This window comes from Uloborus diversus, chromosome 1 (assembly GCF_026930045.1).
Source record: "Uloborus diversus isolate 005 chromosome 1, Udiv.v.3.1, whole genome shotgun sequence".
Classification (NCBI taxonomy): Eukaryota; Metazoa; Arthropoda; class Arachnida; order Araneae; family Uloboridae; genus Uloborus; species Uloborus diversus.
In genome coordinates, this window is record NC_072731.1 from 151,380,941 (window position 1) to 151,407,694 (window position 26,754).

The window sequence follows — 26,754 nt, forward strand, 5'->3', positions numbered from 1 at the left end:
CTTAGGGCTTTTGACTTTATATGCTTTACTTCGCATTGCTAGTAATGCCACAGCTTTCTGCCGAAGCTAATGAGAAACACTTGCAGTGTTGTAGTACAGGCAATTTGTATGTCAAATTCCTGGCTCATGCCATCTTCTCATTATATTTTTCAATGTAAAGGTGTTAGAAATTGGCACCATTTTTTAGAACATTCTCAATTTTTTTAAATTTTCAATGTCTTCACATGACACTGTTACTGCTCTGCCGTGCCACACTACGCGTGGTACTTGAGCCACGGGTTGGTCATCGCTATTATACTTAGCGAAACGAAGACACGATTGGACGAACGTCTTGCTACAAAGGAGTTTAATGGATGAAAATTATCTTTAATTACTTATCCACTTTTCAAGTGTTTTGTTAACCTTGACACGGGGTAAATCTATCTCAATCTGGTCATTTTTAAGAAGATTTCGCTTCATTTTTCATTTTTTGAACTCCAGATAAAAACGTGCTATAGTTGGTGCAATCTTTTAAAAAATAACAAAATCTTCGAAATTTAGGTCAGGTGTTGTTTTATTTTTAATGAATGTAGCGTGATTGAATTCACTGATACAAACTGCAGCTTCTCACACACTAATAATTCGAGCCTATGCACCGATTCTAAATAGCAGTTGCTATTGGAAACAGAAACGTGCCCAAAATCTAGATAAATCAACAAGGAACAATGGCAGCAGAAGTTTTGTGGAGCGCAGGCCCTGGAAATAAGATTATTCACAACAACAATTTCAGCCCAGTGGAATGATAAATGACTGCAATTGACTCCATTTTATTAAACTGTGCTCTTATATTTAGCTCGCATGAGTTCCTCGTTTAAATATTACGAAAACGAAAATGAGCCGCGCGAGTTCATGCTTCTCCAGGCCAATTTTAGAAAAAGAATTCAAGTTGTACAAAAAAAAAAAAAAAAAAAAATTGTGTATTTCTTACAACGTCATGTAATTTATTTGCAGACTCTTTATTTTAGCATTTAAAAAGAAAAAAAAATTTGGTAAAAAATATGGTGTTGCAATAAGTTTAAAATTTTTTCTAACAGCGATAAATCGAAAATTTATAGAACAAGTAAATAAGAAAAATTGCAAAATTATACTTGAACGACTCAAATAATAATTCTGCTGTGAAAGATAAAGCTCAGTATCTGCAAATTTTTCTTTTGCTTTTTTGCATTTTTGTTGTGTATTGCATTTTAGTTTCATTGTGCAATCTTGTTTATTTGGTTTCCACTGAAAATTAACCAAAAAAAAAAAAAAAGGAAAAAGGAACGAAACGTCAAAAATTCCACCGTTTTCCTATTGTTAGTGTGGATTCCAAATCGCCTTCCTTCAAATATCTCAAAAACTCATTTCTGCAGATACTGCGCTTTACCTTTTCACGGCAGAGTAAATCTATATTATCAGCGAAAAAAAGAATCTGTGGCCTTCGTCAGTGTTTAAAAAGTGGCCTTGCCACATTTTTAATTTACAAGTACAGTTGAACCCCGATTTTATATTTGTCCGTTTATACGCTATCCCGTTTCCGACTCCTCTTTCTGCTCGTCCGTGAATATTGCTATACCAGTAATGTTAAAATAACCCGACTTTACGTTACATTTTTTTGGACAATTTGCTCTATACGTTTTTTTCCTGTACAAGACTCGCAAACTTTTTTCTGGGTGTTTTTCTCAACATTAATTTGTTTCTTGGCTGTTTGAAACCACTCTGGCATTTTTTTTCTGGGTGTTTTTTAAAGATAAATTTGTTTCTTGGCTGTTTGAAGCCGTTCTGGCTTTTTTTTCTGCTTCGGCGTACTGTCTTCATTGTCAAAGCATTAAAACTCTAAAACAATAGTTATTTGTGAATGCAGACGAAGAAGCAAATTTGCGAAAGAAATGCTTAAAAGAACGTGAAATTGTGCCTAGTTACAAAAACAAGTGAAGGTTACAGGTTTCTTCAATTTTAAATTCTCTAAACTCTATGTTATGGTGTTTAGAGAAAAAATTTAAGTTGGAAGAAGAAAACTATGATTTTGAAATCAACATGCCTATTTTATTCTAAAACAGTTTAAATTTCCAACTCAACAGAGATTTTGTTAGACTTCCCAACTGATAATTGTGTAATTAGCCAACATGAAAAGCATTTATTAAAATTATGTCTTGGTAGTTTTCTGAGTTTTCGCAAACAACATTTTTACAAAACTCTGATTACCTGAAATTCGTGATACTTTTTTAACTAGCTAGCTGCATTAGCCTAGAAATGAAACCGTTACCGCTGAAAATTGATTTACAGTAGTAATTTAAGTCCCATTAAATGACATCTTAATGGATATTTTATAGGAGGTTTCCGAATACCTATAAGGTTTCTCCTTTGACATTGAATATCTATTATCTCTTTTAATGATGGAAACGACCTCGTTAAGACGATCCTTTGATGGTGGTAGAAAACTCTTAACCGGTGCCTTTAAATCATGTAATTTGTCTAATAAAATAATGTCAGTAATTAAGTAGCTGCTTAGGTATAAGTACTGCCGCTTAACAAAAATAGCTTTAGTTGAAGAATAATGTTTTACAACAGCGTTAGCTTGTTGCGACAATAAGCTTGAAGTAGAAATATTTACACAAACAAATGAAACCTTCGTTTACCATAGCGCAGATTCCGCAATTCAAAATTTTTAGAAATTTTAAGGGTGGGGAGGGGGCTGTTTTTGGGGGTGTTTTTCTCATTTTTTGGGAGTGGGCTCTTGTTCTAGGGAGGGGGTGTTCGCGATATTGAAAAAGATGAAACGCCGTTGCTTTTTGGGGGTGGGCGCCCCTGCGCTTCTACCATGATTTTGTGATAGGTTCTTCTCACGCATTGTTAATTCTCTGTAAATTTAAATGTCATTTCTTCTTTCAAAATAATTATTTTCCAATACATCTGTTTTACGAAAGATAAAAAAATATATTAATCATTGGGGAACGCTATCGAGTTTATTTTTTATGCACCAGTTTGTGATAGTTTCAGATCAACTTTTTGTTTTCGAAATGCAAGTTTTCAATCAAATCTGGTTTGAAAATCTTTTTCAAAATATTTCCATAGTAAGAAAAAGTGCAAGAAGTTTTTCAAAAAAAAAAAAAAAAAAAAATCTTGGCTTTCATTAATAAATTAATTAGTTAATAAGCAATTTGAGTTGATGAAAGAGCTAAAATGAAAATTTTATAAATTCATTTTAGCAGCATGTTTGCTTGCTAAAATCAATTTTCTCCCCCCCCCTCTCTTGTTTTTTTTTTTTTTCTGGACGCGTAGTTTTTTTTTTATATAATTTTGAACAGCAGGCCAAGAGCATTTTCAAAAGTTTTGCTGTTTTTTCAATTTTTTTGGCCTAAAATCCTATTTGTAAGGACATTGTTTATCCATTAAAAAAAAAAAAAAAAAAAAAAAAAACTTTGAGCTCAACTCAGAGTTGCTAACATTATGTTTTGTCGAATTTCTTGAAAATTTCTTTAACCTTTAACAAGAAAAGAGATTAATAATAATAATTATTATTATTCGTACTTAATTTTTTATGTACCATTAAAACGAGGATATTCTTTTATGCACACCATGTGTATAGATCTTAAGTAAAATTCGAGTTGCTGTTGCGACAGGCAAGCAATCGGTTGGAATCGAAATGACAAAAAATATACTAATTAGTTTTTGAAGTATACAATCTCTTAAATTGTAACAGAGCTAATATGATAATAACCGGGAAAGGAGTTTTGGGACCACTGATGTTTGTTTGTAGAAGTTATTGACTGATTGATTGAACCCCATTGACTCAGTTTTGAGTAGGAAAACGAACATTCTGGCTTTGAAACATACTCGTGCAACTTTCGTGAGAAATTTCTAAGTCGCCTCTCTAGAAATTTACAAGTAAAAAACATGCATTTTTTAAGCACGAATATCAGGAACGATTCTACATCTAAACCTCGTGACAATTAATGTATATATATATATATATATATTTTTATTGTTCAAAATGCTTTCAAGGTTGCTGCAGCAATCCCAGACGGTAATAACCTTCCTATCTAGTTATAAAATATTCGTCAGCATGTAGTCGGGTGCTGTTTCTGAAACCACTCAACCATCCGCGCAAAAGATATATATATAAAAAAAAAAATATCATCATTTTCTTCTGTCCCTTGACCCATTGACGATCGACACGTGAATTAGGTCTATGTCAGTGGTGGTCGATGTCTCGTTGACATATGGTCTGTCATTTCTTTTTGGAACACCTGCTGTGGTGGGAAAAGAAAATTGAGCGGCAGGTGATTACTTCAATCTAATTTCTCTTCATCTTTAAATCGTAAGGTAATAGTTTGAATCCTTCATTTCTGTCGGAAGAAAAGATTGGGTGGAGTCGTTCTGTGTTTTGATGTCTTTAAACTGTTTTTGAAACATTGGTGCTATCAAAGTCTCTTTGTTCCACATTTTTCGCGTTGGTCTACATGGAGCATTTACCGAAATGAGCGTTTGAAGATGGATGAGGATAAACCTTTCGCTAGCATAAGTACCGTTTTGAGAACTAGTTTGAATTCCTGATGCACCTTTTTGGATTGTTAAGGAATGTTTAGCACGGAAAAATATTTTTATATTTTTTTCAACGTCTAAGTATACGTCATTCATAACCTGAAAAATCTTCTAAAAGGAGAGAGCTGAAAATCTTCTATCAGACACTGAAATATGTGTGTGTTAAAATCATAGGTGAGTAGTATTATTGTTTCTTTTTGTGTGGAATACTATAGCCTTTCTAACGAGTTTATTTAAAGCGGTTATGTTTTTAATTAATGCACTCCTTATATTGTTAGAAAAAAATGTTTGTAATTTAGCAGTGACGTCGCTGCGGGGGGGGGGGGGCAACCAAAGTGGAATTGCAAGTTTTTGAAATATATAAAGCTAAAAACTATTTTAAGACTACGTGTTTGAAAATTTTTCGGGAGGCCCCGACCCCCCTTACCGCCACCCCACATCATGTGGAGTGAGTATAATACAAAGGATTAGGTTCATATTGCCAAAACTCAAAATCCTCTAAAACCAGAAAACAGAAACCCATTATTTTTCAGTGTGTTTCAGATGCGCTTGAACTAATTAAAGGGCAATTATTTTCAAACACCCACTTACTTTTCAGAGATCGCAACGACTTTGCTCATATTCGTCTGGGGCAAGTTATATAAAAAGCGTTCATTGTTTTTATTTGTACATTAACCCACTTAAACTTTCGTACTAACACAAATACAGTTGTTTTTAAAATTGTATGAATTTCATAATTTCATAGAATATACCCCCCTCTTTGTTTTTGCATTTGATGGAGGGGGGGGGGGTGACACCACTAATTTCCGCTCCGGGTGTCACCCATGAATTTACGCCACTGAATTTAGTAGTTCATTCAAAAATGAACTATCTTGTTATATGTATAGCGTGCAACTAATTATAAAGACTATTTAAAATGTTATTTTAAAACTTTTGAACAATGAAAGTCTTACATGCAATATCTGCAGTCTCTTGATAGGATAAACGGGCTCTCGGTATATCAGAAAAAATCGGTAGTTCTGCCTTTGCCCTGGCTGGGGCGATAATGAAAATCTTCTTTTGAACAAGTATTAGGGGGCCTGTTGTGCTAATTTTAACCTAATCTTTATATCGTCGCGTCAGAGCAACAGTAAGACATCTAATCCCAGAAATAACACTTGCCCTTGAAATTTCAAGGGCACAGTTATTTAACTATAGCCGTTGAAAAGCTACCATTACTATAAGACTATGATTCCAACCCCCCCCCCCCTTCGGTGGGCACTCTCGAAAAATTACACAGGAATTCAACTTGAAAAACGTTAATTAAAGAAGGAATTATACAACATCATGAATACTGTATGTTGTACATCAAAAAAATGTATTCAATATCTAAGCAGACTTTTTTTTTTTTTTTGGAATTTGGCTACTTTTCCATTTTTAGCTTTTTCTGCTGCTAATTATTCTTGTGTGTGTGGGGGGGGGCTTCAATAGTTCATCATTTTAGGCTTTTGAAAAATTATTTTAAAAAGCATTAATTGATGACAAAGTAACCTTTTTCAAAAAACTTTTCATAGAATGACCATTTTAGCAATTTTCTTCAATACTTAAAACCTCATATATGTTAAATTTAGATCAACATTTTGCTGAGTATGCTCTTTTAGGAATTCAGTGTGACAGTTTTGTGACAGGGGGAAGGGAGGGGATAACAAGAAGTATGACATCACGCGTTGTTTATAACAATATGCTCATGTTGAACAGCGTTACGTGTAACAAGGAGGAGGGGGGGGGGGGCGGGCATTTATTCAAAATTTTGCAACACACTTTATGGACAGCCCCTTAATTCAATTTATGTTACAGTTTCAGAGTTCCTGAAAGCTTATTAACAGAAAACCCAAGGAGTTCAAAAAATATTTAGTTCAAGACATTTTGCCCTTTTTAAGCATAAACAAACAAGCATAGAGCATTTGGCAAAAACACTTTGCGTATCCACTGCTCAAAAGTAATCTTTCGTAAGCCCAGAAATTATGAATACCTTTAACTCAACCGCAATTTGTGCATAAATATCATAAAACTTAAAGACAACAGTGGGAAAAAAAATATTTTTTTTAAATTTACGCACAGAACCAGCTTGTTTGAATAACATTGCAGGGGCGTAGTTGGGGGGAAATGTTTGAGTATCGAACCCACGACCTCCGGCCTTCAAAGCTAATCTTCTACCTCATAACTACGGAAGCCCACCAAGGAATGTTTTTTGATCAAAATAACACATGCTAGCGTATGAAACAATTTAATCGAAACCGAAAATATAAGATTAGTTCAGTTAAAAGCCTGTTTCAATAAACTTGTTTACATACATATTAACTGAATATCAACACCAAGTTACGTTGCTTATGATAGCAACAAGTATATTTGCAGAAAATTTTGACATATGTATATTGTCAGCTTGGAAAATCCATTTCGAATAAATGCGTGCACAAGGTTGAAAAAATAAAGAAATAAAAAGTTGCAAGTTAACCATTTCAAATATTAAAGCAGTACGCTGAAATTACAAATTACAGACAAAGATATCAGAAAGGAAACTGACAATTGTTTGTGTAATAGAGGAAAAATTAAGTAACCTTAACTGCATGAACTTAAAAGCATAAAATGTAAATTTGTTTATCTGAGAAAAGTACTTACCTCCGAACTAGTGATGTGGATCGGGTAAATACCCAGCGGGTAGGTAAATATTTTTTGGGTATTTACCCGGGTATTTACCCAAGGCCTGGGTAAATACCCGGGAAAGGGTAAATACCCTTTTGTAAATACCCAAAAACTGGGTATTTTACAAAAATGGCAAAAAAGTGATTTTTTTTTTTTTAATCTAAGTATGAAATAATTGGTAAAACTGATATATACATATATGTATTACACAGTTTATAATATTTTTTTATTGAAAGACTTGATGAAATCATGAAAGAAACATATCGTGAACCAAAGAATCTTTCTTTTCAATGTCATAATTGGAGAAGTATAAGCAATTCATTATGAGCTTCATGATTTCAAAATCACAATCTAGGTTAGTCATATCCAAAATGAAAAAAAAAAAAAGCATGAGGGATGTTTAGGAGAATAAACTGAGAAGTTATTAAGACTATCGTGTTAATTATTTTATTGATATTTTAGTGATAACATGGAAAATATAGAAACAGTTTTCTCATTAATAAGCAAAAAAAAAAAAAAAAAGAACAATATTCTTTTCTGTTGCCTTGCTCATTTGCATTTGCTCCCATGTAGGGTGGGAAGGTAAATATTTTTTTGGGTATTTATTCGAAGGCAGGGTAAATCCCCTAGTAATTGCGCATTTTGCAAAAAAAAATTTAGGTGGTATTAAAAGGTGACTATTTTCTTTTTTAAACATAAACCCTAAAATAAAAGATTAAAAATTTTAAATGTTTATGTATATTATGTGTGTGTGTATATATATATATATGTGTGTGTGTGTGATACAGAATACACCTGAACAATTAAACTAAGTTTGGAGGAAATTTCTGCATAAGATATAGGTAAATAAATAGTAATAATAAATTGAGCGACATTTCGTTACATTTTGATGTCATGCAGGGACATATTACTGGGTTATAAATGACTAGGACCTTAAAAAATTGATGTTTGCTTTTTTTGTAACCAGTTAATCTTTTTACTTTTTGTAGAATGGCTTTTTATATCTGAAATTTGGCTATCAACATTGATTAGGCATATCCAACACATTTAATGTGAATATCATATTAGATTGCTGAGCTGTTTCACACAATAATTCTTTAAATATGTGATCAAAATACAATTTTTGGGCAAAAATTTATTGTTTTGTATATTGTTGATTGTATATATACATAATGGAATACATACAGAAAAGTATTTTAGTTGAATATAAATTTTTGAAATAAATACCCGGGTATTTACCCATTTTGGGTATTTACCCGGGTATATACCCTGGGTATTTACCCCTCAAAATAAATACCCGGGTATTTTACATCACTACTCCGAACTTTAAAATTTATTTCATGAGAAGCCCAACTTTTTTCTTCGCATGCAGGTTGTTCGGAAGCTGAAATCGCTGACTCACTTTCATTCGGCAGACAGTTGCAATACTTAATTATATATTTTTTTAATTGCCTCTATATTCCGGTACGAGGAAAGGATGAGATAAATACAACAGTATTGTACTCAAAAGTGTGCATTCGAAGTTACATATTTCCTATTTCATCTATTTCAGCCAGAGCACTACTGTTTACTGGTAAAACGCACTGCTTTCAAAGTTTCGCGCCAAGTTCATAGATCGACGACTAGTGGCGTAACGAAGCGGAGGGGAAAGGAGTTGTCTGGCCTGTTATCACGTGGGTCTCGCGTACACTCCTTTTATTACTCCTTCTATATATAATTTATAGAAGTATTGGATTATTGAAAATCTTCAATTTTTGAATTTTGACGATTTGCTCGTTTTGAGTTCGTTTTTGGAAAATGTCCGCCTGTATGCGTGTGTCTGTCTTTATGTGTCTGACCGTTTTTATTTTATTTATTTATTTATTATTATTTATTTATTTATTAATTATTTTTTTTTGTGACCGATCTAGAACAAACACTAGTGCATGAAATCGAACGAAATTTGGCCCACTGTGGTCCCATTTGAATTGGCCCCCATGAGTTTTTGGCGTCAATTCCTCCAAGAGGAGTGGCGAAATCGAACGCTTTCTCCGTTATGCGTGCCTGCTTTATCTTAAGAAGTAACGGGCGGAATCAAATAAAATTTCGTTCACGTGTTCACCCTAAAGGATACAGCTGCAGATACACTTTTGATGTCAATAGCACAAAAGGGGTTTGAACAATTGAACGTTTTTTCTCGTTACTTGTGACTGCTATATCTTATGAATAGAATCAAACAAAAATTGATCGACAAGTAAACCTTAAAGGGTAAAAAAGCTGATTGATTTTGGCACCAATAGTTTGAAAGAGGATAGAACAATTGGACGTTCTTTCTTGTTCATTGCTAGTGCTATATCTCAAAGTAATACTATGTTTACCGTATTTAATATACAAAGGACGCCATAAAATGGACGATATGATTGTAAAAATGACAAATTCAAATCAAGACTGCAGAGTTTTATGCTTTGGTAAGGCACGGGCGTCGTTGGCACGGGGGACAGGGGGACACGTTCCCCTCAATATTTTGAACTCGTCAAAAGTCCCCCTCAGTATTTGAGAATAATAAATGCACATACAAAAAATTCCGGGTTTTACTCATTTGTAACAACAAAAAAAAAAGAAGAAAAGATTTTGGACCAAAATAGAGCTGTAGATCTACCACGAAAACGAACAGAAAATGACACCCCTTGTCCAGCAAAAACTGCCTTATCTATAACATATGAGAAACCATCTGAAAGTCAATTGATTCCCGCACTGTTCGCTGTCCGTTTAATTGCCTTTTTTGCCCTCTACTTCTTCTTTTTCTTATTTCCTGCAAAAAGTGTATGTTATTTTCTATCCAAACGCAGCTGTGTGAACAGCAAACTTCGGACCGAAAAATTCTGTAATTCGAATTAACTATAATTTTCAATTTCTCCAAAACTTCAAGGCCCATTTTAATTCTTTTATGGTAAGTACTGTTCTCATTTTTTCGTTGAAAAAGATATAACGATGTACAGCTATTGGACGTTCTCTCAAAAGATATTTGAAGACACTCTCATTAGAAAAATACCTCTCAAATTTCTTTTCCCTTTGGGGGGGGGGGGCCTCGATTCTTTTAGCGCCATCAACAGTTGAGTTCACATTGGTATGAGATATTTTTTTCTTATGTTTTCTCTTAGCCTAAACATGAACCATAAGCCTTTGTCGAAAAAGCGAATATTATAAGAAAATTTTCGGTATTTCGTTTTTATTTTTCATAGTTTTCATCAACTTGCTACGAGCGAAGTTAATAGAAGAACATTTCAGACGAAAATAATGATATTGCGCTATTGATAGTATAAACTTTCGACTAACAACATGAAAATAAAAGTATTTTACTATTTATTGACAGTTCACAACATAAAATATTTTATCCATATTTTTCTAATACATTACATTACTTCTAAGATATATGACAATGAAGAGAGGATTCTGGATTCTCTCTCTCTCTCTCCACCATAGAAGAAATATCTTAATTTCGTTCTTTGTTTATCTTTTGGCTTGCAAGAATAGTGACCAAAAATGCACTAAAAGTTAATAATTTAAGTTCTTAAAATTCAAAACTTTTCTTGTTTATTGTACCAAAAATGTTCAAAATTTCATTGTTATAAACATCAGTAAAATTTGCATTTAAATGAATGCGTACATTACTGAAGGGACGTTACTGGTATAAATACTGAAAACTCGAAGTTTGGTTGGAATTCCTAGTTAATGGTTAATTTAAAATGGTTTACAAATCGTTTGGGTTTTTTTTCCCTTTCTTGGTAAAAACCGCATTCCTTGTAAAAACCGCACTACAAAGAAGGGATTGAATGAAACATCCGGCCTGGTTGAATTATGAGTGTGACTCGGCGCTTCGGCCTGTAATAATTTATGTTGAGAATATTCATTTTTACAATTTTATAAATTATTGTCCTTTTAGTTGTACACAACTAAACCATACAACAAAATCTAGTGGAAAATTATATTTTATTAAAAAGTTTGTGTGCTGAACCCGTGGAACCAGAACCTGAAACAGAATTGATAATATATTTTATTTAACTTGAAAGTTCCCAAGAAATAAATAATTTACATTGAATTATATTTAGTTAATAATCATATGAACAAGCAACGTTAGTTGCTTCAATGCTTCAAATGAAGTGCAGTCAAAAAATTGCATTCTTAAAACATTTCTAGCTTCGAAACTTCCAAAAAAAAAAAAAAAAGGTACCAGTTTTTAAAATCTACCGGGACAGATGTAGCTTTTTATAATTCTCTGGATATTTTATAATCCTAGATTATTACTAATAATCTTGATCATAGACTGGGAATTGAGTAAATTTTACCGCTACATCAATATATTTAAATAAATAAAACTGAAATTTTATACTAATAACAAAAGAATAAAATATAATTTTAAAAGAAACTCCTTAAGGGTTCTTATTGAGCGTAAATTAATAAAAGCTAAATTTTTAACTTTTAGTTTTTATAAACCTAAATATGAGAAGAATGCCCCTTTCTTGCGCATAATTTTCATCTAAAATCTAAATATTTTCTCTAGATAATTAAATTCATTTACGAAATGAACATTGATATAAGGCTAAAAAAGAATAGTGAAAGATATCAAGTTTTGATTTAATTTGTTACTTTAAAGGAAAAGGTTTTGGGGTGTATGGTCAATGATGAATTCACGTACATTGTTGATTATACTATTATTTCTTTGAAAGTTGAATAGTACGACTTATTTTGCCATTATTCTTCTAGGAATGAAACAATTTGTTCTTCCTTGTCTTTCAAAGATAAAAACCGATTTAAAATAATACATTTTTTATTTCATGTTATTTTTACTGTTTATAAGTAAATGCGAAACGAGAAAAGTAAGTTAAAGAAAGAAATAAAAAATATTATCATAGTGCAAAATATATCAAAAATAATAACTCCGTTGCTATAAATTAACACTGAAGTTACTAATATTTTTATATCACTATTATCTTGATATATTTACGATCAGTGATCATATGGATATTCTGTTTTGTGTTCGATATTCAGTCGACTCTCGGAATTTCTTTGCATTTTAGAACAATGCCTAGGGTATTTTGCCCTACAAAACACCAGGGGAGGGAGGTCCGTTATCTAGTAAGTTTTTTTTTTTTTTTTTCGAAATTTAAAACTGCTGCTAGTGAAATTAGTCGAGCTATTCTTCCATGAAAATAAAAAATGAAAATATTGTTATTTTATTGCTTTATTTACTAGTATTTTTTTTTTTTTTTTTTGATGCGCTCAACTATTTCATTTATAGGTTTTCACCTGTTTGTTTGCTTCGCTTTTAACGGGATTAGATTCACATTTAGAGATTAACTTTTTATTTTCAGTTATCTTATTGAAACATTAAGAATATGCTGATTTGAGACGATTTTTGACCTTATTTTTAGCCTTTTGAACGTCAACGCTCCCGAACGGGAACATCAATTAAAAAAAAGAAAAAAAGAAAGAAAAAAACCTTCATAATAAGTTTCGCTTGTGAGTATTTTCAAAAAATTACTTTTATCAACAAAAGTAGATTTAATTTTTTAAAAGAAAAACTCTTTCGTTAATGCTGTTTCTACAAAACATACAAAAAACCCGTTTTTATCGATTTTCAGAGTTAAAATTTTTTAGCTTAATGCTGATAAAATTTCACAGACAATATGTATAGAAATCATGTAGGTGAACAAACACGACCGATAAAAATGAGCTATCCCTAAACTCCCTTCTTTAAGATAGAAAAAGGGTTTTTTGTAACTCCGAAACACGTGCTTGCTGCTTCCTGAAAATTTGTACCTATGAACTTTGTTTTATCTTCTTTTACTTTACAGCACACGGATATTTATTTAATGGTGTCGTTTCCAAAATCTTAAAAGTATTTTTTCCTGAAAGAGCATACTTAAAAATATAGAATCTGACCATTTTTAAAATAATTTGTTTAAGTTTAATATTAAAAAAAAAAAAAAAAATACTTAAACAGGAGAGTTTTCATTTTACGGCTTCTGCCGATGACATCACAAATGATGAAACGCCATTCTGTGTTGCCATTCACACTGCAATATATTTAATTCGCATCTTTACTCACGTGTATTGGCAACGATAAGGATGATAGCAAGCGTAGAGCACAACATTTAATTCGCTTCCTGATTATCATAACGTGAAAACGTGGAAGAAAGATGCGCCAAAGTGCATCATTAGTGACATCATCAAGACCACGCCTCGTTTGAAAAATCGGACATTTTAAAAAATTAATTTAAAACAAACTGTTGGGAAAATGAAAGCATTTTCTGGGTCCATGTTTTTTTTTTTTTTTTTTTTGCTCATTCTATCCATTTCAATGACTAAAAGTAGTACTTTTGACTGAAGGAAACCACCCCATTCTTACTTATATTTATTATTTCATTCCTTTTATTTTTGAGTTAGTAGGCTTCCCGTTTCTTTTAACATCACTAAATTAAAGTTCCTTTTAAAAAAATGGGGGGGGGAGGTATAACCCCTTGGTTATTGTTTTGCATTGCATCAATCGTCTCCCCAATAACGAAGAGCCATCGACGCCCATGAGGTAAGGCGTGTAACCTTATGCGGGGTTTTGAAGACTTTCGTGGTTTATGAAAGAATAAAAAATATGTCCGCTGAAATTTATCTTTTTACCGTAATACATTAAAACTTGAAAAATCATAACTTCGAAAAGATTAATGTGTAACGGTACGGTAGGATTTTTTTTTTTTTTTTAAGTTTTTTCAATAACTAATCACTATATATTTGTTACTTTGACATGAAAGTCTTTCCCCTCTTTACAGGAATGCCGTCCACGTAGATCGGCTCCAAATGCATGGGTAGCGGCTGCAGTAGGGCTAAAAATTCGTCTGTGAGCCCCACACGGGACGCCGTCGGGCCCCTGCCGCCCATCTCCCCCGACATGGGCCGGGACCGGCGGGTCTCCATCAGAGAACCCCTCGTGGGCCATCAGCGGGGCGGGGGCGATAAGTCCCCAGCCCTGCCCCACGTGCCCCAGCAGACGACCCTGCCGCCCAGGGCGACTCGCAGGGACGTGGACAGGGTGAAGGGGAGCCGCCCGCCCAGCCCCACCAACCACGAGCAGCGCTGGGGAGAGAGTCGAGACTATGATGACGTGGAGGAGGAGGCCTTCGACATCAGTGACATATCGGACGACAGCGACGAGATCCACGTGAGTAACCATGAAGCAGCTTTTATATCTCTAACCTCAGGGCCAGACTAACTTAAGTCCAAAAAGGGCAATTTCCAGGTTATTGCCGAACCGTAATTTTTTTCGTTTCGGTTCAACTAAACACGTTTATATGTATCGGTTTAGTTCTGGTTTTCGTTCTACTAAAAATAAGTTTTCGGTTCAGTTCGAATGAATAATTTTGTTTTATGTATTTCGAATTTATACTAAAAATATAATTCTATCATAAACAAAAAAATGTAATTCTATCAAAATTTAGAACCGAAATAAACCGATATTTCTTCCTTTCAGTTCAGTTCCAGTTTTCGTTCCGACGAAATAAAACGGTTTTTTCCTGTTCTCGGTTCGAAACTTTGGTTGATTAGTGCTTGGCTTGATTTTTTTTCTTTTCCAACGAACTTTTTGGGTGCTCCTTCTCTTAAGCTTCACCGCATTGTACAATTAGCTTATATGCACGAGTCAATGATAATTTTACTGACCTTCAGATGGGGCTTCATCAAAATGTCTCGCCTTTGGATCTGCAAACCGTTTTCTTAATGTAAAAATCATTTCCGTCATAAGTGCTGCTATGTAATATTTGTTGAATGAGAAACATGATCCCAGATAAGTTCCAGAAAAAGGAGTTAAATTTCTAGTAACACAACTAATGGTATATGGTGCAAAGATAAACAGACGTTTTTGGTAGATCGCAAAAGTATGCGAAAAATATTTCACGGACAAAGGTCCTACTCGATAGTTTTCTCCAGCAAAACAGAAGGAAAGATGATCCAAATAAAACATTCAATCAATTCTATGAAGAAAGCATTAATTAAACGACATTGCACTTTTGGCAAGGGGTTAAATAAAATCGATGACACTTGACATTTCTGTTGAAGGCTTTTTTTTTTATAAGAATAATTGGAGCGGATCCTTGTGCAGCGAGGCATAAAGCTGTCTTTTATGAAATACGAAAATTACTTTTCATATGTTTTCATAAATAACTAAATATTAATCAATCTCAAGGAAGTTTTCGCAGTTTTCAATGAGTTAAAAGGTTTTTTATACAAATAACGAAATTGAAATTTGGATGCTCAATGGCTATTTAAGGTTGAAAATAAAATTTTCTTGGAATTAAAATGATCAAGATGCTTATTTTATTTTAACACAAATAAGATATTTATTCTATTGCCACAATTAAAATTTTGGTATAATGAACACAATTTTGTTTAATCTTCATCTTTGCACTTCGAATTAAATACTGCTAAATGAGATGACATTATTCCAATTTTTTTCTTGTTCAAAGAAAGTTTTTTTTAAAAAAGGTAAGAAAATGTTTTTGAGAAAAATCTTAGATAATTAACGTAAAATTATGCATATTTAATAAGTCTACAAAATATTTGAATTGAAAAAATTGTCTTTTGTCTATTTCACGAGAAGTGATAGGAAAGGTAAACACAGAACATCGAGGCTTTTGGCGGTCTGCTTCGTTCTAAAAGATACTGGAAATAGCGTCCCTTGGAAGAACACGTTTTGGGTGCACAAAATTTTTTTGGCTTTTGCAATTTCTTTCTAAAATCAGATTAAAAATCAATTTAAAAAAAAGATGGGATAAAAAATGTTTTTACTGAAATAATGAGAGAGCTGCTATTTTATATGCAAATTCATGTGTGCGGAAGCTTTAGAGCAAAACAAATGTTAAAAAAATATAAAACTCACCAAAGTAGCCTTCGTTCAATACGAACAAAATTGCCAGTTCAGCTAGAAAACAGCAATTGTGGTAAGTTTCAGCAATAAAACAATAATCTTTCATTAATTTAAATTTCTGAAAGAATTTAAAAACAGGTAGAAATAGGACTGAATTTCAGAAAGTATGGCCTCAGCAGTAAATTTGAGGCCAAATTGTTATAAGTGAGGACTGTATCCAATTAAAAAACTAAAAAAAAAAACAAACTTTAGTAGCAAAATTAACTAAAAAGTTAAAAATAATCTTTGGATGAGAAGTATATAAAGTAATTAACCAAACACTTAATTTTACTGTAATAAAAAAAGCGTGAGGGGGGGGGCTTCTTATCAGTTGTCTTAAATTTCTTCCACTTGTTATCCATGCAAAAACGTAAATAGGTAGCCCCTCCCGTTCTTTTTTATTACAGTAAAATTAAGCGTTTGGTCAATTACTTTATATACTTGTCTTCCAAAGATTATTTTTAACTTTTTATTTCATTTTGCTACTAGAGCGCGTTTTTTTAGTTTTTTAGACTATTATTTCAAATAAGATTTAGATACTAAATATTGCTAACACTTGAAACTCTTAAATGAAATCTTTGTGCTTTCGTTCGATTTTTATAATGGAATGTATCTTAGTATTCTATTGCATTATTTGCATCAGACATTTTGAATTCTTTCTGGTAAATTCAGGTGCAAACATTGTTACACTCCGCAGCTCTGATTTGTACGTTGTAAGTAATTCTAGTAAGCCTCTGGCTATTTGTCCAAAGGAAAGTTGGACCCACAAACATACAAGTTAAGCTAATAAGAGCGTGTTAATTAGAATAAACTAATAACTTATCGTTAATAAATTAATTTGGTTATAGAATATTGTATTGTTATCGGGTCTGTGGTTGCGTTCCAAATTTTAAAAGAATCCGATCACAAAAAGTGGGCGAAAATTGAGTTGCAAGGTTATAAATTTAATTTCGGTGTAGACCGGATTAGAACGCACGCCCAATGATTCCCGGGGGTGGACGTCAGCGAAGGCTCGCGCCTTAGACCGCTCGGCCACGAACGCTCATAAAGTGGCAAATTGTACTAACAGTAATAAGCCACTAGCTCTTAGTTCAAAGGAGAGTTATTCACAAACATACAAGTGAAATTAATAAAAGCGTGTTAAAAAATGCAGACTTCTGGTATCGTCAAGTATGTAATTATTCAGTAAGTTACCGCCCATTATCCAGGGATAAGGCAGAAATACATGAAATACACCGCCAGCTCAGTCATTCTAGCCGAGGACTGCAGTTTCATGCTTATTAGCAATCAACAGCCCGGCATAGGAAGTGACTGACTGGAGGTGGAAAACCTCTTAAGGAAGCCAAGAGTGCCAAACAAACTGTTAGCTAAGGTAGAATTAGCACTGACCAACTGCAGTCCTCGGCTGGAATGACAGAGCTGGCGGTGTATTTCGTGTATGTTATAATGTTCCGTAGAGTGGGTTCATAGTTTCAAAATTTTCCAGGAGAGGGAGCAAAGGGTGTGCATTCCGTGTAAACTACAGCCAAGAATAGCAAAAAAAAAAAAAAAACCTTCCGCACAATATGGGCCATTTTGTCGCAATAAATAACAATCACGGAAGGGAAAACGACCGTGTTGCTTTAGAAAAACTTTAAATATTAACCCAACTTCTGGTCATACATTGCATATGATGGCAAGATTGAGGTAAAGGTAGTTATTCTGTGCAAAATATTTGATATCATTTTAATTATAAGCAGCAAAAGGTGATCGTAAGAAGCTAGCACAAATAACCATTGTGTCGATCAACCTTTACGTTTATAATAAGCCTATTACGCAGAAAATACCTCATAATTCCTTGTGAAAACAGTAACTTTAATGCAAAAGGGTATACAAGTAATTTTTTCACAAAGTTTGTTTAGTTCCATATGTGAAAGTGATTTGCATAAGCAACAGACAATCATTTGATCGAAAACAGACAAACAGTAACTTAACTACACCGATTGAAATGTACAAGGTCCGGCTATTAATTTCTAGGACTGATGTATCTGTAGGAGAATGGAAAGCCGGACGATGGCGCTATAATTGCATATTGAAGAGCGTTTTCTTGCGCATGTGCAGTGCAATCGGCGCCATTCTGAAGTAAGTGCTTCTCGTGGGAACGCTCATTAAAACGTAGCTCTTAAATTCCTGTTGTCGAAGTGAAAATGGAGCAAAGAATTAACATTTACTTATTTATTTATTTATTTATTTATTTTTTTTGAGTTTTTAAGGCTGCAATTGAGACTGGACACATTGGCGAACTTTTCGACAACGCTGATGCTGATCCTGCGTTCCTGGATAGGATGCATCCCTTGAAGCAAAACTTAATGTTAATTCTTTGCTCCATTTAAACTTCGACAACAGGAATTTAAGAGCTACGTTTTAATTCGCCTTTCCACGAGAAACACTTACTACAGATTGACGCCGATTGCACTGCACAGGCGCAAGAAAACGCTCTTCGATATGCAATCATCAGCGCCATCGTCCGGCTTTTCGTTCTCCTACAGTTACGTCAGTCCTGGAAATTAATAGCCGTACCTTGTATATATTTTTGAAATTTCAAGTCACTGAGGCGAAATAAAAAGGGAATAGTAGCTTAGATAGTATAAAGCAGCAATGTTCAACCTGCGTCGCACGGGCTGCATGCGGCTCTCAAAGTTTTTCGATTTTGTTGAAAAAGGTACCATTAGCTTAGAATTGCCCAAATATGTAATTTCACGAAATAACATTTGACGAAAGTTGATATTCCTTTAATTTTTGGGCCGGGCTTCCATAAGCACCACCGTCCACCGCACCCAGCAGGTGCTGCTCCTCTTATCCTGGACCCCCCACTAGCAGCACCGTCCACCGCACCCAGCAGGTGCTGCTCCTCTTATCCTGGACCCCCACTAGCAGCACCGTCCACCGGAATCTGCTCCTCCTGAGTGGTGGTGTGTCCATGTCCTACGCACACGCGCGCCTATACACATAATCCATTGGAGGCAATTGCCCTCTCATGACCCCTCTAAATGACACGTGCTTGCCATAGAGATTCTTGCGTCAATCTCAATAACCAAGAGCTTGAGTACACTTTCGTGCAGCTAATCGAAAGATTCATCAGGGATTTAAAAAAAAAAAAAAACATTTTCGCAATAAATTTAAGTTCCTTTCTCATGTCAAGCACGTCTTTGAAAACCTCGATGAAGCTGAGTAGTATTTCATGTCACAACGAACTGCCTAATATCGACCGAGCAAAGCATGAGCTAAACGTCATTTGATAAGGCAAGAAAATTTTGTCCAAAATCAATATTTGAAGTGCTCTTACATCGTTTAACATTTCTCAAGCCTTTCGATTATCCTTTAACTTTCTTCGTCGTAAATCATTATTTATGATTCTGCTGTCATTGATCTTTAAGTTTTTGGAGTCGCTGATCGCGTTTGGTGAAAGTTTCAATCAATTAAGCATTTTCACTCTCTGCCGTCTGATAGATTTTTCTTTCTCAAGGACAATTTCATTTTCCAGTGGTCAACGAACAGCGTATTATTCTCACTTCACGTAAGTTGATGTTCCTTTGATTTTTGGATTAGAGCCTCCGAAAGAACCACCGTCCACCGCACCCTGCAGGTGCTGCTCCTCTGGTCTTGGGCCTCCACCAGCAGCATTGTCCACTGGATTCTGCTCCTCCTGGGTATTAGCGTCCATGTCATACACACACGCACGCCTATACACACATATACACACACGCGCCAACATACACACCGCTATACACAAGTTCAGGAAGGGGGGCATGTTCGAGGGCCCTGAACCAGACGCCATCACCCAAAAGGATCGACATACTCGCGAAGTTTGCTGTGTGCTGCGTGGCGGCGATTGAACCTTATAAGAAGGGGAGGGGCAAAAAAAAAAAAAAAAAAAAAGACAACTGAAAGCCATGGGACTTTTAGCGGCAGCAAAAGATGAAAAAAAGTACTGCATTTTGTTAGGGCTTTTTTTTTTTTTTTGAGAATATTGAAGCAGATAAGTGGAAATTGATGCAAGTCTCACAACTTAACTGACGTTTTTCTTAAGATTTTGATTAATTTTGTACACAGTAACTTTCCCCGGAGAAACACTTAGGCATGAATTAGACTTAAGTCATTTACCCCGAACTATTATGAGGCGTCACAAATACTTTGTGATAATTTTATTAAACAACTATCGCTTGTTTATGTAAAATTATTGATTTACTAATATCTAAACAATGAATACATAAGCTAAAAGTTATTGATTGTGCAAAATAATGTTTCGTAAAATAATATACAAAGTAAAAAAAACAGACAATTTTGTCATAAATAGGGAGCCCCTGCCCCCGAATTACCGCCACTGTGCTGGATGATGTTTTTGTCTAAAGAGGAGTCGAGAGCGTCAAATATAAATAAAGTTGATTTCGGGGGACTGGAGCCCTTTGTAGTGATTGCGAAAAATATAATTAAAACTCGAATTATTATTTTTTTCGAAACTTTTTTTATTTTATTTTATTTATTAATTACGAATTGCTTACTAAGCTCACTTGACCGAGGTGGATGTTTCTTTGCGTTTTCAAATGCCCATGACAATGAAAAAAAGTCTAGCTCGTTATTTTTTACACTTATTTAGATAGACTAATTTTCGTCTTTCACGGTCACAAATTGTCTGCTGTTTTGCGTTCATTCAAGGCTTAACTCAAGCCGATTTTGCATTAAACAAAAGGATTTTTTCGTGTAAAATTAGGTTTTTTTTTTTTGGAAAAACACTAAAAAGATGAACTTAAAAAGTAAAACTTCATCTAAATACAAAATTTTCAGTTTACAAATTCCCATCATTTAAGATTGATAAGAAATAAAAATACCATAACCGCAAATTGGCCATAATAACTACATCTTTATTACCGAATCCTAATTACCATTTCTTTTATGCATATACCTCGTATTACCTAATTTAGAAAATCGTCAGTCCTTATACGATGAGTGCGGATTTCTTCTCCTTTTCCATTCTATTTGTAAAAACAAGAAACCCTTGGGGCCTCGGTATCGCTGTTCGTTTGCACGTCATTGCATAATCCCGAGGTGGTGGGTTCGATTCCCGTCCTTTGCCCTGGTTGTAACTCCCTTCTCTGTGCTGGTCCTACTCTATGTGCTTGTATTGTGCTCTGTCATATTGGACGTGAGTTCATGAACGGGTCCTACCTGACCAAGTACACGAACTTAAAATTTATGTTGTCAGTAAATCAAATCAAAAAGAAACCCAATAAGTAGGGATCGCAGCGCAATCACCTCCTTATGCAAGGAACTTTAAAAATATTTTCACGATAAATGTTTGTTGAATATATTGCGTTATATGTTTGTTGAACATGTTGTTATAATATGTGGTTAAAATTAAAAAATCCATTGCCATGCAGCTTATGTATTGGTCTTGGTTTAGATGTCATGATGAGCAAATTAAAACTATCTATTTCTTCAATTTTAATTTATGGTCTATCCTTTTTTGACCTATGGGCTGAGTTTCATAAGTTGGATCAGGTAAATCCATGGATAAATCAGGCTCTGCACAGTACAAAGTGTACATAACGTTTTGCGGTGAAACATGCACATTTACCAAGCAGAAAGTATGTTTACTTTTCTTCTGTTTATCGGTTAATGTGAACCTACAGAAAAGATTCTTTCAAAATTATCGCACACTTATTCGTTGGAATATAAATCAGAAGATCACGTCAACTCTTGAAGCACATTACAGTCACCTGTAAGATTTTTTGAGCAATCACGATTGCTTATTGTTCTCACTTGACAGTTTTGAATTCCTATGATTTTATTCCCCCCCCCTCCACTCCCTCTGCAGCACCACCGTCGGCCGGCCTCACGATGCTGCTCCTCTTGCGAAAACCGTCTCCTCCAGGTTGCGTCACTTACTTGCCTTTACTTACACATTAGGGAGGTCCTTAAAAATGAAGTTTTGAAATCTGATCAGGCCACCCTCCCATTTTTGTTTACGCCCTAAAATAAAACTTCCACAAAAATTTCAGACGAAAAAAATGGGTTTTAAGAGTCGCTACCGTGCTTTAAAGTTGTGAAAATTCAGCATTTTCTTCCAAAATTCAAATGAACTTTTCTGTAAACTAAAAAATACATAAATAAAAATCAGTACCATCTGCTGTTGATGCAAGAAGTCTACCTTCCCCCTTATACAAGGTAGAAGGAAGTCAAGTTCAAGTTTAATGTCTTGATTTAAGATTTTACGACCATATCGTCGCCTCAGAGCAACACTAAGACATCTAATCCCAGAAAGAACACTAAGATATCTTACTGTTGCTGTGAGGCGACGATATGTTCAGAGAGCAAGACTAGTGAATTTTCTTTCATTGGGGAATAATACTACTAAAGCCGCTCTGTTTTGGTAAAATGAGTAAAGGTAAAATTGTTGAAAAAGCAATTCTCATTAAAAAATGGATTAGTTTCGAAAAAATGAAACAACGTGAGATAGAAAATACAAGACTGCTGTTTGAACGAGTACCAACTAACTTAAAAGAGGAAAATGAAGATAAATTTGACTTGTTTGAAAGTTACAGCTGTTCTTTAAATGCGGACCAAAGTTTATCATGCAACGTACCCCCTTACAAAAGAAAAAGAAGTAGGAGGAACATTCTAAATAATCAAGTTTCTGTGAGTCTTGATGCAGCAAAGTTAAGTGATAGAAAAGCAGCTGCTGTTTTGACAACAACGCTTAAAAGCGTAGATTTGTGATCCATCGGAATACAACTTAAACAAGTTCTCTATTCGGCGTTTCAGAATGAAAAGCAGAAAGAACGTTGCCCAATAATTGAAAAGTAAATTCTCAGTTGATGTTCCTTCAACTGTTCACTTTGTTGGAAAACTTTTAGAATATATTGCAGTCAGTGAAACTGTTGACCGAATATCCAATATTGTTTCAGGAAAAGCTATTGAGCAATTACTTTCAGTAACGAAACTCCAATCGGGAACAAGAGAAGCAATAGCTTCGGTTGTTTGCGAAACCCAATAATCCTGGGAAATCAGTGACGTAGTCAAATGCCTGTGTTTTTATACAACTTCGACAAACACAGGACCATGAAAAGGAGCAAGTGTCCTCATTGAGAAAAAAAAAACTGAACAGAAAATTACTCTGGCTGGCTATCATGTTCTTGAAATAATGCTTCAGGCTATTGAGGTTAAATCTAATGGATCATCAATAGGGCCTGAAATATTGATATTCAAACAATTTAAACATTTTTGGAGCTCCATCAATCACAATAGTCTTTAAACTGCCATATCTGATGTTTCTAACCACAAGAAAGTAACCAAAAATTCCTCAGATATCGTCGAGTTTGCCAAGAATCAACTTGACCAGTTCCAACCTCAAAACGACTACGAAGAACTTTTAGATTTGACCATCATATTTCTTGGAGGAACTCCCAATAGGAAAATACGCTTCAGAGCTCCAGAGGGGTTACATTGTGCTGGATGGGGTGGCAAAGGCAATTTAGGGTCATAAAATTTATTTATTTAGAGATCAAGTTGAACTTTCCGAACAAGTAAAAGCTGGCATTTGCGACATATGCTCGTTCGTAGTAAAACCCGATGTTAAGAGCAGTATGATGGTTTCAGAGCAAGGTTTCAAGCCATGTAAGAGAGCATGGTTTCAAGCAATGGAAGAGAGCATGGTTTCAAGCAGCAACTGCTTGTTTTGCCCCAAAAAATGATTTGCATCTCTTAAAAAGCCTAAAAAAGTTTGATAGAATTTATTATGAGGCTTCAAAGTGTGCAATGAACGAGTTTGTTCGCCGTTTGTGGTATTTTTAAAAAATGTCTTCAATTGTTCACATGTGCCCCTATAGGGGGGCAGATGTGAACAAGCTTGGGAAACATGTGAACACGATTGAAAAATGTAGACCGAGCATCATATTTCAACGAAAAACTCGTCATAATGAAGTATATACGTATATACTAATTACACTCAAGGGCTTATAACCTATACTGTCAGTTTGAATTGCACAGTAGCTATTATTAAGAAAATATTTTTTTCTGAATTAAAAACTCTGCTCACTGTCAAATTTTAAAGTTTCATAACATGTTATCTAATCAATAGATCGACAAGAAAAAATCTTTTAAGTCTACTAAACAATACAAAGAATATTTTATTATGTAAAGTATATTCTTGTTATATAGTACGTTTAAGCTTCATACAGAATATGATGATGATGAATTTTAAATTTTTCTAAACTTCAGTTTTTAGTCAAAGGAAAATACTTGTCTTTATTTTCCGTGCAAATACTATATACCATTAAATTTTTAGCCAACTATTTAGTAATTTACGAATTTAAAAAATAGAAATAATAAAATAAATAATTAGTAATTATGTAATAATAATTAACAATAAATTTACAAACTGATTGCATCAAAACAATAATTATAAATTTCTACATCTCTTTTAACACTTATAACAAGCGTACACTAATATTTATATTTGGTGAGAGGATTTGGGAGCTGTTCACATGTTCCCCTACATGTTGCGTTCACAAGTGCCCCGGCATCTACCTTAGAACTAATTTTCAAAAACAAAGAATTTTTAATTTAATTACAAAATTTAAACATTGGCAAAAATTTGCATGAATGTTCGTATAATGGTTTGCAATAATTAAATTTAGCTTATTAATTAGTTTAAAATATGTTTTTACACGAAGAAGACAGTGACAAAAGTACATCAGCATCTGCTAAAACAAAGAAGCTGTCACCACAGGAAAATAAACAGGCTCCTTGCTCTGAAAGTTGGTTAAATAGTAGGGCTGATACTGCTATTACTAGAGAATATTTTTGAGATTTTTTGCTTGACGTTATCCTAGTAAAACATACCATGATCACATGTGCCCCCTTTTCGCGTATTTGAGTTATTGCCCCCCCTCCCCGCCTCAATAGTATTTGTTTGCTTTGCTAACAAAATTTATTTCTTTGCTTACGATTTATTTACTTATTTTTCTTTAGGATGATGAAAACGTTCTTCGATCTTTAGCCCTACTTCGAATAGGACAATTATTTATGGATGCCAACTTTCCCCCTTTAGAGTCTTCTATATACTACAGTCATCGCTTAGTTGAAGGAAAAGTTACGTGGATGAGACCTCATGTAAGAATTACAGTTTTGTTTTGTGTTTCTTACTTGTAATTTATTGCATTAGGAGTATTATGTTACAAAGGAGTCAAGATTAGAAATTGTATTCGGGGTTATCTGCACTTTCATGTCGTGATTTAAGTTAAATGAAAAAAATGATATATTTTTAAAAATAAAATTTCAGCTGTTAAACTAATTCATATCTTTATTAGAACATTAGAGATCTGTTTTAAATTGAAAAAATATACCTATATATCCTACAAAAATGATTAAAAAGGTTTTCGTCCGTGAAATAAAATTGTATATTCAGTCAAGTGCCCATGTAGTCCAGTCAAATTAGGTAGAAAAAGGGCCGAACCCGGACATTCAAAAAAAAAAAAAAAAAGAATATGCATCTATACCAAATTGTTCAGTATCATGAGGAGATAACGTACCAAAAAGTCCCAAGAGTTTGAGCGTCGGGTTTGGGAGTTATGCGCAGGGGGCAAAGAGGGGGCTCAAAATGCAGATTATTGATTTATTTCATCTGTATTTCCAACTCGATTCGTTTTTATGAAAGGGTAATTGAATAAAAGTTGAATATGGAACAAATTACAAACACTGCAAATGCTATTTTTACACACATCTGTCATTAAGGGAGGGGGGAATTGCCCCCCCTTCCCTCCCCTTCGGATTTTCAGATATATACATTGTACAAATGCAAAAGTTTCATTGCAGGTATTTTATTGTTTTTTTATAACATTTTTGAGAGTATCCCCCTCCCATGAGTAAATGAAATGACGGGCCTAATCATACGTATCTCAATCCAAAATAACGTTGACACTTATTTGTTCATCGAATAAGAAATAAATTCTGAAGTGCATTCCCTTTGGATTTTTTTAAAGCTGTGCTATAGAATATGAAATTTCATAGATTCATTTTTGCCGATGGATATTATACTAAAAAACTTAACAGTAATCCTATATTTGAAGTTTTTTTTTTTTTTTTTTTTTGTTTTAGGTTAAAATGGCGTAGAGATGGCATTAAGATTTAATTCTCCTGTACGCAGACTCAAATATGTGTACCCGCAGATCCAGCAATGCGGGATCTGTTAGGGACGGGGTAGGGGGGGGGGGGAGTTAAGACCACTTAGGTGGTTCCATGGCCTAAGAAACCAAAAAACTTTAAGAAACTAAATAAAAATCAATACTTCAAATTTAAAAGCTGAAAATGTTTTCGTAATATTTTAGTAAAAATTTGAGAAACTATAGAAACTCAACACATAGTTTACAACTCATACTTATGAACTTTAGCGAATCTTAGTTAATAAAAATAGCTTAACAGGAGTCACCAAGTTTTGAGTTTGAAACAAATTCTTTTTAAAAATAAAATAATATACTATGCACAGAAATAATCATTAGGCATCCTCTAAGTTTTAAAATATAGAAACGAAAGCACACACACAC

At 34.1% G+C, this 26,754-nt stretch overlaps 1 protein-coding gene across 1 annotated transcript in view; it reads left to right on the top strand.

The window, feature by feature from the left end:
- Nucleotides 1–26,754, top strand: part of LOC129222126 (calpain-A-like) — a 116,192-nt gene that overhangs the window by 30,699 nt on the left and 58,739 nt on the right. The window contains exons 2-3 of the mRNA XM_054856579.1: nt 14,046–14,434; nt 25,184–25,324. Coding sequence (XP_054712554.1) covers nt 14,078–14,434; nt 25,184–25,324 — 498 coding nt within the window. The 5' untranslated portion in view covers nt 14,046–14,077. The remainder of the gene's footprint in view (nt 1–14,045; nt 14,435–25,183; nt 25,325–26,754) is intronic.